This window comes from Zingiber officinale, chromosome 1B (genome assembly GCF_018446385.1).
Source record: "Zingiber officinale cultivar Zhangliang chromosome 1B, Zo_v1.1, whole genome shotgun sequence".
Lineage (NCBI taxonomy): Eukaryota > Viridiplantae > Streptophyta > Magnoliopsida > Zingiberales > Zingiberaceae > Zingiber > Zingiber officinale.
In genome coordinates this window covers 143,203,132-143,217,482 of record NC_055986.1, presented here as the reverse complement: position 1 = coordinate 143,217,482, position 14,351 = coordinate 143,203,132, and the positions used below count along the sequence as shown (strand labels likewise).

The window sequence follows — 14,351 nt, the reverse complement described above, 5'->3', positions numbered from 1 at the left end:
CGCATGCGTAAGTTAGCCAAATCCAACCTCCGAGTCAAGTCACTCCAAAAGGAGATAACAATCCTTAAGGAGGAGACTAACCTAAGTCCTTTGACTGAGCCGGTTTTAAATGAAAGTTCAACCCAAGCCCAACAATTTGAGGAAGAAAATTCTAATTTGAAAACTCAACTTAAAGGACTTAAGGACACGTTGGAACAGTTCACCTTGGGTTCTAAGAATCTTGATCTGATTCTTGGAAAACAAAGAGTCGTTTACAACCGATCCAAACTTGGATTTAAGGCTAAACAAAAATATAGATCTTACTTATCACTTATAAATAGAACAAATAGAAAATTAGTCCAAGAATGGGTCCCCAAGTCAAACTTGATTAATCAAGTTAGACTTGGTCAATATTGGGTCCCCAAGGATCAAACTCACTACCTTGATAGACCCTATCGAGGCTATGATCCAGGGGAAGCCGATAGAAAGACCATTTTTATCGATAGATAGATTTGCCTAATGTTTGTCTTACTATTTTTCATTATATATGCTTAGATTATGATAGATAAGGACTTAGGCTTAATCCACACTTGACTAGTTAGACTTAGGATTTTCAGAAAGGAAATTAAATATTTAATTTCTTTAAAAGACTTTGTCTAGAAGTGGTGGATGATCTTATACCCAAGAAGACCTAGTGCCTCGCCACAACCTGGAAGTCAATTATTGAAATACATATTTAATTAATTGACTGTCAAACCTTAGTCTAACTCAAATGTTGATCAATCCTTAGATTGAAATTCAAATTGAAGATTAAATTAACCATCTCATAAAACGATTAAGGTTCTCTGATTGAAAATCTAAAAAAGGGTGACATGGACCTAGGTTTAAAATAGTTAACCAAACTTAAATTAATTAAATTAAAGCTAACTCAATTAAAATTCATAATTAATTACAAAAGTTTAATTATTTTTAAAATCTAATTAATTACAAAAGATTAATCAATTTCAAATTAATTACAAAAGTTTAATTAATTTTTAAAATCTTAATCATTTTTAAATATTAAATATTTTCAAATCATAATTAATTTCTAAAATATTAATCATTTTTAAATTATAACTAATCTCCAAAATTTTAATATTGTCAAATGTTTAAATTTAATTAAACTTATATTTTAAAATTCAAATTTTAATATTTTTGAAATTCAAATTTAACTTAAATTATTTTTGAAATATACTTCAATATCATAAGTATTTTTTAAAGTTAAAAATAAAATCAACTTAACTCCATCTCATACAAACTCATAAGTTGAACATACTTAATAGCCTAGAAATGGTGAGATAGAAAATCAGGAAAATAAATAATGACTTTTATGTTTATTTTACATGTTTGGACTCCATGATCCTAAACCTTAAAAAAAAAAAATGGCATTAATTAAGGGGGAGTAAAAGGAAGGTTAAGACATTAAGTTTTTTTTTGTTAAAACATTGGTTTTCAAGATTTCAAAGTTTTTTTAAAAATAAAGGAGTTAAGTATTCTTTCTCAAAATTTCAAAGTTAATTTTTTTTAAAAAAAAAAGAGTTCAAAATATTTTTGAAAAAGGAAGTTAAGTCAACCTTATTTGAAAAAGCAAGTTCAAATACTTTTGAAAAAGTTTTAAGTTTGTGGAAAAGTACTTAACTGTGCTTTTTATCTAAAAATATTTTTTTTAAAAAGGCTCATTTTAATCAAACTATTTTTTTTTTTAAAGATAAGTATTTTTCAAACTAAATACTTAACTAAGCTTTTATCAAAATCTTTTTTAAGCTAAGTAATTAACTAAGTTTTTTATCAAATTTTTTTTTAAAAGCTAAGTACTTAACTAAGTTTTGATAAAGTTAAGTATTTGATAAAGTTTCTTTTTAAAAGAATTCATCTCCTTAGCTAAGTATTTTTACAAGGAATTCTTTTTAAAGTTAAATGTTTTATCAAAATCTTTTTCAAACCTAATTGTTTATCAAAATCTTGTTAGAGCTAAGTTTTTCTCTAACTCTTTTTCAAAAGCAATTATTTTCAAAGCTAAAGTTTAGCTAAGTTTTTATTGAAAAAGCTAAGTATCTCCAAAGCATTTCTAATTTAGCTAGGTGTTTTTCAAAGTAATTATTTTTCTAAAGCTAAGTTTAGCTAAGTGTTTTTTCAAAAGCTAAGTCATTTTCAACTCTTAAAAATTAGCTAAGTTTCTTTTTGCTACCTTTCAAAGGGAGTTTAAAGTTAAATAGAGTAAATTTTTTACTATCTTTATATATTAAACAAATTTTCTCTCTACTTATTTTATTTTTAATTTATGTCAAAGGGGTAGAGAAGTTAAAAGTTAAGAGTTAAACATAATTTTTGTGAAAGGGGAGCATAAGGAAGTTTTTTTAAAAAAATTATTGTATTTATGCTTATAATAAAATTCCTTTAATTATCGTTATATTTTACTTAACTTCGAACCAGGTTGTCATAATAAAAAAGGAGGAGATTGTTGGTGCGAGAAGCACTAGACGATCAAACCTGTGTTTTAATTATGTCAAAGGGTCAAAAGTTAAGTTCTCTTGTGATCTAACAAGGTTGATTGAGCTTGCAAGAAAAGTCCTAAGTGTTCTTAGGCAAAAGTCCTAGTGGATTTTAGGTAGGTGAAAAATCCTAGGGGGTGGTAACCTTAGGTCCTACGGGTAGTAACCCTAGGTGATGAAAAGTCCTAGCTACGGTTAGGCACGTGGAAAACCCTAGGGGATTTTTCCACCCCTACCCTAGGTCCTAAGGGGTGGTAACCCTTGGTGGAAAGTCTTTGCGAGTCGAGCGCTTCGAGCAAAATCCTAGAGTGGGGGACTCTAGGTTGAAATCATGGTGGTCGCAGACCGAGTGGAAGTCTGGACGGGTCATGGAGTGGATGTCCAGCATGAAGGTCAGAAGCCTCGGGCGCTGAACAAAAGTTTAGTCGGTCTGAAGAACCGGTCTGGCAACAGATAACTTCTTCTGAGAGGAGTAGGTGAGGACGTGTTCCCCGAAAAGGGAACAGTAGGCGTCAGTTCGACCTAGAGTTTCGACGAAACTCAAAGTCAGAACCGGGCAGTCAGAAGGTGTCAAATCTCATATTATATATATTGTTTTATGTCTGGACTAACTTTATTTTGCAGAAAATAAGGCACTGGAAAAAGCTGGTCCGGGCGCCCGAAGTCGGTCCTAGTGCCTGAAAATCAAAAGTTATCTACAAGTTGATGTGGCACGTTGATTGGCCGAACCATGTGTTCTAAGCGCCCGGAGGGGTTCTAGGCGCTTGGAACAGCCTATAAAAGTAGGCTTCGACCAGGAGCTTCACAATAAGATCACGAACAACTTTCGCTTCTTCAAGCTGCTCAGAAAATGCTTCTACGATACTCGAAAGCGCCGACGACGATTCTACTGAAGATCTCCTTATACAAAGTTGTTAGTATTCTTTAATTTTTAAATTACTTATAAAACTGTATTTGTACTCTTTCCGACTGATTAGTAATTGCCCATCGAAAGCACTCTCACGTGCGGGCCTTGGAGTAGGAGTCGCCACAGGCTCCGAACCAAGTAAATTCTTGGTGTTTGTGTTGTTTATCTTTATTTTCCGCTGTGTATTTACTCAAAACGAACGAATTAGCCATGAGCGCTATTCACCCCCCCCCCCCTCCTCTAGCACTTTACGATCCTACACTCACTAGAAGCGCGAACAGGGAAAGTGTTCAATTGAAAGAAGGAGGAGTCGGTAGATTGGTCGCCCTCCTTGGGAGATCAGAAGAGGAACTTTCACCCCGCTTGGATGGAGGTCTTGGAGATGATGCAATAGCAAAGGTTTACGGAACGAAAGTTGTTGAGTGGGAAGAAGCCTCCGGCCGGAGCCTTTTGCGGTGATGAATTAGTGGTTCACCAGAGTTGGCGAATTCTGGCGGAATCGCTATTGGCGCCATGGAAGGTCGCTCGGGAGGAAGCTCAACAGCGTTAGCTGTCGCGTCGATTCCTGTCACTCAACTTGCTTTGCCTTCACCGGTCTACTCTTTAGAGGGCTGGTAGCTATCAAAATTGATGTCACAAATGAACTCCCAAATTAATATTATGATTGAAAACCCACAACTACACAAGAAAATGTTTTAGTATAAGGCCCGAGTCGAATTTTTCGAGGATCATGCTAGCATCGTGTTTGTTTCGGATTTGGAAATTCATTTTGGGTTTTCAAGTTATGAAATGGGGTTTGGCTTTAAAATGCAAATTGAAATAGAAACTAATCTGCAACTCTACAACTACCCACTACAGAATTGAATCTTATTTAGCACGAAATCTAAAAACTCAGACCATGCTTGCAAATAAAAGTGTTCAACTAATTTATGGCAATCAAACTGTATGAATTCTAAATGGAGCTAGCAGACTAGAGTTCCAATTTTTAACTACTAGCAATAAATGTAAAACCAACTCTACTTAACTAATTTAATTCACCTACAGACAAACAGAATGCAAAATTCCAGCTTAATTCACTGCAAAATAGAACTTAATAAGAACTTAACACTACATCTACTTAATCACACTAAAAATTCTCTATTGTATAATTCTAACTAACTTACCAGCTGCTAAAAAAAAACTAAAACAGAAACGCTGATCTCAAATGAAGAAAACAGAATTGCAGTAGTTCTGCTGCACGAACAGAACTAGACATAACACAAAAACAGAACTAAGCATATCAGATTCATACAGAAAATGAAACTACAAATAAATTCAAACTGTGAACTACCAGATTTAGAAACAAAATTTGCAGGAACAAGAAAACCTAAGCTAAGAAATAAACTGCAGGAAAACCAAACATCCCTACAACTCAAATCTCAGACCAAACTTGTCTTCTCCTTGCCGTCGCACAAGGATCTGCAGAGAACACTCTAGCAGAGGTCAGATGGTGTCTTCGAGCTCCAAACAAACTCAGATTCACTTGTATCTGCTCACAAATCGTCAGCGAAATTAGGTTTCTAAAAGGGTTCTCTGTCACACGCTGATGGGTTCTCTGGAACTGGAAACGCGAGTTGATGAAGGGAGCTAGGAACGTTGAAGTGCTGTCGGAAATGGTTCAGAATCACCGGAGGACCACCGCCGATAATCCCGTGAAGGAATGGAAGCTCGAATCGGAAGAACACCTCCAACCCGAGAGGAAACTAGCGACTCGCAGAAACAGTAGTCCACGCGCGAAATCTTCTTGCTGGCAAAGCACAATGGTCGGAATTTGATCGCCGGTGGCTGAGGAACTTCACGCCGACGAAGACAAGCTGGGTCGAAGATCTGGACGAAGGGAGGGAGCTGCATTCGCACCGTCAGGAATCTGGCACGATGAACAGTAGCGCGAGCTCCCTGTTCACCGTGCCAAATTCCAGCTTTTATACCTAGGGTTTTGTCCAACTGGGGTTTGACTCGAGTCCAAGCTCAATTGGGGTCAGTTAGGGTTTTGGACTCCATTTGGTTGAGTGAACCATGCATCCACTTGAATCATGAACTCATTAGTACCCTACAAGACCAAATTCCCTAATGAGAAATAAATCACACGCATAAGATGGAAAAAACATCATAAAGCTCATAAAAACCTTGTTTGGGGAAATATGATCAAAATTGGAATTAAACATGTGCAAATATATAAAGAACACCAAATATTAACCCAAAATTAATGTGTCAATTCATAGCTTATCAAGGGCCCGACTGGCAGGCGTCCGTGGCTCTCCAGCTCGGCCACCCCCCGGACATTAACTTCCACATCACTTAGCTTGTTGGAGACACTGAGTAACGCTCTAAACATGACTTGGACTATCAAAAAAGAGCGATAGAAAGAGAAATGACTTACCAAGAGTGTCGAGTAGCCAAGCTCAAATCAGACTCAGCCCGAACATATATGAAATGCCCTCTAGTAGCATCATGTGTATATCGTACTTCAGATCGGCCAACTGTGCAGCGACTTGGAGGTAGGTCGGCTCCCACCAGTATTTTCCCAAAGCATGGGCACTCGGTAGATCCATCTGCCAGCTGGTCAGAAAAGAAGGCCGGTCAAGGAGAAGGACATAGAAGTAGTGTGACTTCCAACCCTTATTGGACATGGGCATCTTCTCAAAATACACGTCACCCATTCGAGCTTGAAAGAGGAAGGTGTCTGACTCGGACAAAATAAAAGTAATGAAAAATATGATACAGGAGAAGAATTTCGTTTAAATGGAACAGTATCACAACCTACAGACTTCAAAAAGAAATGATGGATAGGAAAATGCAGACCGACATATCATTGGTCCTTAAAGAAAGGAAGAAAATTATCGGGAGGAATGTGGGGACAATCGTAGGCAGAAGGAATGGAGATTTAGTGGTCATTGGGAATGTGATAAGTCATTCTCATCTGATCCACCTTGTCATGGCTAAAGTCTAACTCGATGGAGATATAACACAGCTCGGGGATAGCCGGCGGTGGAGAAGGAGAGCGCGCCATAAGGAAGAAGATTAAAATCGAAGATTGGAAAGAGAAAAAAGAGGGGCACTTACTGAAAGAAAATCAAATGCGATGAGCAGAAAGCAAAGAGCAAGGAAGTCAAAGACAAAGGTGAATGCAGTGTGTCGAAAGAAGAAATACAAGGTTTAAAAAACCCTATCAACGGTGACTCTGAGCCATCCTATCAAGGGTTTGAGACAAGCCAAACTTAATCTGAGCTGTTAAATTTGAAAAGACAGTTGTCACATCAAATCCAACAGTTGCCTGTCACATCACACATTCGGCAACAAAAGATCACGCCACGTGACATCCAATCACAGGTGGCATTAATGAGGAATGGAAATTATCTATCAGTAAATGATTACAAAGTATGTTTGGCACACTTTGCATTAATGGCGAAGGATTTGAGCGATTTTCAAGAAATCATGGTGGCATCAACAACAATTAAAAGACACTGAGCATGAGTGGCCACTCAAAGAAAAGGCTAGAAAAGAGTTAACAAATAGTTAAGTGTCGCATACGTTTTATCTAAGCAAGGTTAACCCTGGAGTCTCCCGATTGGGGAAAAAAATAATTTCTTGAAAAGCTATGCGAGCCGTGATTGTGTTAGCCAAGCAGTGGCTAGGATAACAAAACACCCGACCGGGAAGAAAAGTTGCAAAATATATTTATCATCCAGTCACTGGGACTTGCAACCTCCTTCAACTAAACTTGAGGGAAGGCTTGTGATACGGTGATAAAGATGGACCCTTCAAAAGCGGGTCAAAGCAGTGAAAACCAACTAACGTAGAGTTCAAAGTCAAACGATCTAAATCGCAAGGCCAAGCAGGCCATCGGAGCCGAGCGGACGTAGAAAGCCGACCAGATGTCAAAAGCCGACCGGACCATCTAATTGGTCGCTCTCTGCAACTTGCAACCAGGGTTCATAGCCCAATAGTAAGTTATCTAGCCCGCCACCCTGCACGACTGGGCCTTATGTTCGATCGGGCATAATGATCCCCCCCCCCCCCCCCGGCAATAATAGAATCGAGTGGAGAACATATCGGTCTCTTCATTCGGTACAGCCGAGCTAGCGACGTCCAGGCCGAATGGCTTCCGATCAGTCTATAGCGTGACCCACATACATGTCTTATTGTACTTTATTGAAAGTTTGTGCCGAAAAGGGTAGGAAACATCCCGCAAGTAAATCATACTTTAGAAGTTTCTAGCCTGTCACATCAGAGATTTGCGTACTCGTTTAAGGAAAGGTGCCAGAGACACTTTTTGACTTGTCTTTTCTTAAGATGCTTTAGAAAACGTGCACATGCTTTGAGATGCATGCGCAGACGCTATAGTGACAATATAAAAGGGGGTCTCCGTCTACCAACGAAGATATGCGACACTTCACTATTCGACACACCCTTCATTACTGTTCATTGCTACTATTTTTCTCTACCGAATCGGATACTGACTTGAGCATTGGAAAATCAACATCGGAGGCCCCCTTCTTAGCTCGGTACTAATGGTCTTGGTTTTACAGGATTGAACGGAGTCTTCTTCTAGTCAACACCAAAGTTACGTTCCTAACTAGCCAATTTCTTAACTTTCAGACAGGATCACGGTATAAAAGCCAAACAAATAATCCTCATCCACAGTGACCAAGTACAACGCTTTAATTTATCTCTTTATAAATGGTCATGAAGTCAACCGTGTAGACCGCTGGATAATAAATTTTATCTTTTTGCGACAATTGATCTTTCGTTATATCTTAGATGACGGCCTGAACTCCAATGTGCAGAATTCATATATGCCTAATTCTTAAAACAATGCCCTTTCAGTTTTAGAAGAGAAATATTTTTTTTCACAAAAATAAACTTTTTTGGTGTTCATTTATCGGTTTCATTTTTAAATTCAGGTGTATGAACCAACCGTGAGTGATCGACTATGAAAATTTTGATCGAGAAGCACAAATTGATGCTAAACTGTGATGTCCAAAGTCACGTTCCATTTGTGCTTCTCGATCAAAATTTTCATAGTCAAATAACTGTGATGACCAAAGGCACTTAAAGTCACGTTCCATTCAGGTGTAATAAACGGTTTAGCATCACCGTGATTCGGACATCCTAGACATATAAGACACCTATGTGAGTTTCAATTTCAACATCGTATAGGGTTATAATTTAGTTCTGCTGAATCGAATTAATTTTGAGATATTTAAATTTATTTAATAAAATAATCAAATCGAGTGAAGCTGAATTTAAAATGAATCAAATTTTTAAAATAATTATTCAAATTTAACTTGATCTATTTTTTGTATGAATTTAAGATTCTTTGAAATTTGTCATTTGATTCGATTATATATTATTGAACTCTCAATTTAAATTTAACTTGAACTTAATTTAAGTTAAATTTGAACTTGATTCAAATTTGATTCACCTATATAACTGTTATATAGATGTTATTGAGTTTTCAATTTAAATTTATTTAATTGAATGTATAATTATGTGATCCGACCCGTTTAGTGCTTTTGGGTCCGAAGCAAGTTACGAATGTGGCGTAAATCAAATTACACGGACCTATCCTAAATTAAACTTATCTATTCAGTTCAGTACCTGTCGCGGTCTCGCAGCCCGCGGACGTGAGCTCGAGGGAAGCAAGTCGACGATGGTGGCGGATTCGTCGATATGGGTGCACGCTTTGGTCCTCCTCCTCGCCTTGGCCGGTTTCTTCGGTCTCCGATTCTTCCCTAAGCACACCAGCTCCCGCCTCCGCCGCCCCTCTTTCTCCCACCAGTCCCGCCGCCATTTCGTCAACGGCACCCAGCTACTCGGCTGCGCCCGCGCCTCCAATAACAAAAGCTACGGAAGCCGATCCACCCCTGCCCTCGCGCGCTCCGCCTGCGATGAGGCCGACCGTGCCATCGCCCTCGATCCCCGCGACGCCGCCCCTCACATCCTCAAGGCCCTTGCCCTAGACCTCCTCGGCCGCCGCCATCCTGCCCTCCGGTCTCTCGACACTGCCCTTGCGCCTCCGGCTTGCAAATCCCTCGAACCCCGTGAGCGCGGCGACGCCCACTTCAAGCGCGCAGAATTCCACCTTGCCCTCAATCGCCGCCGCCGCCTCGATCAGGCCATCGCCGACCTCCTCGAGGCGGTTCGGCTGAACCCCGAAAATGCCAAAGCGTTCTGCGTTCTAGGCGAGTGCTACGAGGAAAAGGGTTTGCTGGATGAGGCGAGAACGGTTTACGAGACTGCGATTGGGATTGACGATTCACTGATCGTTGCCGATGAGGCACTTCGTAGGATGCCCTCCGCAAAAGTTGGGTCTTGATCGGCCTCAGCCACTCAGGTACCCAAACTCCCATTCCACCCTTTATTCTGTGATCTTCGCCGTTGTATCTTTGTTGGGTTCGAAGTATCAATTTGCCTTTGCAATAGTATTGCTCTGTTTCTCTTTGCGATTAGATTCTCGTCTACCTGAAAATTTCTTAACTGTTTAGAAAATGTGCGCCATGGCTCTCTACGTATCTTTGCTTGACAAATCAATAAACAATTTAAGTGCCTTTGGTGAAATATAGGGATATATTTTCAGGTTCCTCAATCGCTTAAAACATGGAATTTTTTCTTGTTGAATTAACCTTCAATTCTAGGTTAAAGATGGTGCATTAATGTTATTTCTATAATCACTTATATTAGAAATGTGTGATAAAATATTAGGTACATATGATATCTATGTTTTTCAGAAATATGAGATTTTATTTATATTGCGTTGCTAAAATATTGTGGTTAATTGAAGTTCATGCTAAATGTTGACACGTTTACAAGTTATAAAAAAAATTGTAGTTTACTTGATGGGAAAATAGGAGGAAAATTTGAAGGATTCCTGATGATTGCTTTCCTCACTAAGCTCTCTTCCACGTCTCCATCCTTCCAAAGAGTAGAATTTATATACTCTTTTCCCTTTACCATCATTCTAAATCAATAGCATAGGAGTTGGTATTGAGAAACATGATTTCGCCTAGGACCCACATGTGATACTTGTAGTCTTGATTAAAATCATTTTTTTTTTCTATTATCAAAAACTAAATTTCAACTGTCAGACCAGACTTCAGGTTCAATTCCATGTGTTAATTTTTTCTTGTTTAGATAGACCTTATTTTCATCTTGTACCTCTCAAATTCAGACTTTTAGGTGGATAAGTATCAGATCTCTTTAGTTGTCAAGCTTAGCTGGACTTTGTCCTGCTGAGATTGAGAACATGACTAAGGCTGTAAAATTGCTAGAAGACGCCTAAGAAAATTTATTAGGAATGACAAGTGAACTTTGCTCAATTAAAATTACTAGGAGCTATCTGATATTTTTTTTTCTCACAGATTAAGATGTAGTCCAGCGATTGATCTAGGTACTCACAGTAAATTTGTTGTTTTGGCGATTACTTTTGAACAAGCTCTTGTGAGAAGCACCAAATTGAGTTGTAAATCTAACATAGAAGTTCTAATCAGCAGTTTGATTAATAACACGCCTCTTTTTACATTGTGGCACTTTTGCTCTAAATTGTGCATGTTCTCATAAAATTAGTGGCATTTAAAGATAAAATATAGTCTTTTTCTTCTGATTGCCCGATACATCCTCAGATATCTTAGATCCATTTCAAAGAAAATTTTACAAGATATTGAAAGTGGGAAACACATTCATTTCAAATAGTGAAATCTATTTTTTTCCCCCAAATGAAACTATTTTCAATCAGCTAAGCACTGCAACCTAGTTACATTTTGCAGTATCCTGGCTCATCCTTAAATTCTGAAGTATGCTGTGCAATGAATCCTTTTACTATTTCTTCCCGTGAATCTATCAAACAAAAATTGGTAAGCCAGCTAAATTATTCTCTCAAATCATTATTCTGTCAGCATGTTACATTAGATTGCATACTAGGAGCCACTGTAAGACAATACCATGAGATTGTAATTGCATTTTAATCATAAAAGTATTGCTTTGGAATTCAGCCACACTACTGCAGCATCCCCTGTAGCTTTCATTCTTGTAATACTAAAAAGTATGAAGTAATCTATTTGACACTGTTATTCCATCAAATGTCCAATTTTCTTGCTCCAAATATATATTGATCACCCAATCTATCATATTTTTCCCTCTTCCTGATTGTATTATTTCTGTGTGAAGTTGGGGAAAAATGAAAAACGACCTAAATCATAGGTAAATCTGACAAAGTTTGCTGTTGGAACATGTTGCAACTTACTATTTCAGACTGGTTTCAGATTTACTACTTTTCTGGAAACTTTGCATCTTGATTAGATAAAATCTGTTGCCAATTCTTTGATCATGGCTAAAGGGCCCTTTGATAAGAACTCGTGCATGATCTCGACTATGTTTTCAAGTACTTAGTTTGTCAAAAGTTTAGGATGGATAGGTTATGCAAGTTTTAAACAACTTAAGCATGTGTTATGTATACAGTGGAGCCACCGCATTATATGGTTACATATATGGTTTAACATGATTTCTATTGACAGTAATACAAATCATGATAACAAATGTAACAGATGTGTGCTATATAACATATCAAACTAGTCAATCTAATTCATATAAAAAATGCATTTGTGATTTAACAATTTAATCACCCTAAGCAACCATAATTTCATTATATATATATATATATATATTGCCTGATGCTTCTTGTGTGATCGTGAGCGACATTCGACGTGGGTGATTTGACGAGGCCAAAATCTAATTTTTTTAATCCCTCTCTCATTTGCATGCAACAATTTTTTTTCTCTTTCCTCTTAAATTAAAATAAACAATCTCTCTTCTTAAATTAAAATAAAATTTTCGCTTCTCTCTCCTATGATTGCATGCAACAATCACTGTGGTGTTGATTTTTAAAGATGGTGTAGCTACTACAGCATATAGCAGCTACTACACAATAGCGGTTACAACGTTGTAGCAGTTACTACACAATAATTGCTACACAGTTGTAGCAGGCTAGCAGCTATAGCTGCTACAACGTTATAGCATCATTACCACAGTGATTGTTGCCTACAATAATAGGAGAGAGAAGAGAATTTTATTTTAATTTAAAAGGAAAGAGAGAAAAGTTGTTGCATGAAGATGAGAGAGAGATTAAAAAAATTGGATTTTGGCTGTGTCAGATTGCCCACGTCGGATTTTGCCCACAATCGCGCAGGAGGCATCTGACATCATATCATCTCTCTCTCTCTCTCTCAATATATATATATATATATATATATATATATATGTGAGCAGCTAGTGTTAATTTTTTTTTAGAACTTAGGGTTTAGGTTTTTGGATATCTTTTGAAGTTAGTTTAATCAAATTAGTAGTAACTTGGATCTTAACTGACAGAGGGTGACCAGCTTTTGGCACCCTCATTAGGCTGCTTATTTTAGTATAATGTGATTGCTTGATGAACCAAACTGTAAATGCAATATGCAGTCTCTCTGCTGCACATTGTTACACGGCTACATAAACAGCATATGTGGACATTTTTTATAATAGTATTATTATGGATGGATAGATAGGTAGATAGTTGTCAGACTTGGTGGTGACATGATGTTGTGAATAGGATATTGATTGGTCATCATAGGAGGCATAGTAGGGATACTTAGGAGTCATTGAGGAGCAAGGTTATTGGTTGGATTTACCCTTGCTGGATGACAAATTTAATCACTCATAAGGAGTGAGTCTTGGAATGTGAAGAGTGTGCAAGCATAAGCCTTTAGGTGGGAAACTCATTTATATGGGCAATTGCTTAAAAAGGCAAATGCGCCTCTTGGATGATACCTCATCTAAGGGAATTGGCCATGGAAGCAATCCTTCACATGTGATGTTTGAGGTCTTGATCCAAAAAATGTTTGTCTTCACTCAGATGAGCTAAGACCTGTCCATTACTTATAACACTTCACCTTGCACAAATGACTGGGAAGAGTTAGTGGATTGTATTTGTAACGATTAGCTTGCGCCTTTTGAAAGGTGATTACGCTTGTGCCTTGGTACAATGAAGTCTAGGTTATTATTTTACCCATTTTGTACCTTGGATTATGAAGCCATAGACCCAATTTTTAAGTCGTGACTCAAGAAATCTCCTTCATGTGCAGTAAAAAATATCAGTAGTTTCAACAGTGGAGCCTTTTATCAACTACTAAATGCCCCTAAAAAAACTTTATAATTGTCCAGGTTTAAGAAGATGAGGCTTTGCAGTGGACTAGCACCAGAAGATTGATTTTTGCGTGGAAGAAAATTATGGGATGCTAGAGTTTGATATTGGAAGGCCACTTGTGATGCTCCTTCATGTTACTCGGTGATTAGATTATTGTGTGTGCATATTCTTGTTCGTAGTAAAATTTGATATCTCGAGATAAATAGTAGCATATATAGTTACTTCACAAATTATTATTTATTTGTTATGCCAGTAGATACGCATCAGTCCAATTGTTTGTTTGTTTGTTTGCTTGCTTGTTTGTTTGTCTTTGTTTAAGCAAGGTTGTCGTGAGATGATTACTTGTAAATGCAGCTAATTTTGATCACTATTAGGATGACGATGCATGTAATGGCCAGTTTGTAATATTATGTTGGTTCTTAAGGCCTTGTTATTCCCAAATGTAGACAAAGGAAAGAATTGTATTGCGCAAGAGTCTACACATCTTTTCTTATTTATCTAATCCTTTGGTGGATCTGTTTTCATCCGCCCAAAATTGTGGATAATTAGTTCTTACCCTTCATACGGCAAACATTAAAATCCCCGAGTCTTCTCACAGTTTGATGGCACTACATGAGAATTATAGCAGCCATGGTCGTGAAATCATGGCTGCTGTGCCTAATGACAAGTTCGCGATTGCATAACTATAAGCTCATGGCTTGGCTAAGCTTGTAGACGT

The 14,351-nt window shown here is 37.7% G+C and overlaps 1 protein-coding gene across 2 annotated transcripts; it reads left to right on the top strand.

The window, feature by feature from the left end:
* Positions 1 to 9,031: 9,031 nt before the first annotated feature.
* Positions 9,032 to 14,056, top strand: LOC121982966. Of its 2 annotated transcripts, none has more exons than XM_042535973.1 (2): positions 9,032 to 9,793; positions 11,223 to 12,106. In XM_042535973.1, exon 1 carries the CDS (start codon positions 9,110 to 9,112, stop codon positions 9,773 to 9,775), a length of 666 nt encoding a protein of 221 aa, XP_042391907.1. In that variant the 5' UTR covers positions 9,032 to 9,109; the 3' UTR covers positions 9,776 to 9,793; positions 11,223 to 12,106. The 2 variants fall into 2 exon arrangements, with proteins under 2 accessions (XP_042391907.1, XP_042391899.1); XM_042535965.1 differs by lacking the exon at positions 11,223 to 12,106 and adding an exon at positions 13,651 to 14,056 and having other exon boundaries at positions 9,033 to 9,793.
* The last annotated feature ends 295 nt before the right edge of the window (positions 14,057 to 14,351 follow it).

Excerpts from the sequence above, each read along its gene's own strand:
- LOC121982966 (XM_042535965.1), top strand. The coding sequence starts at position 9,110 with ATGGTGGCGGATTCGTCGATATGGGTGCACGCTTTGGTCCTCCTCCTC.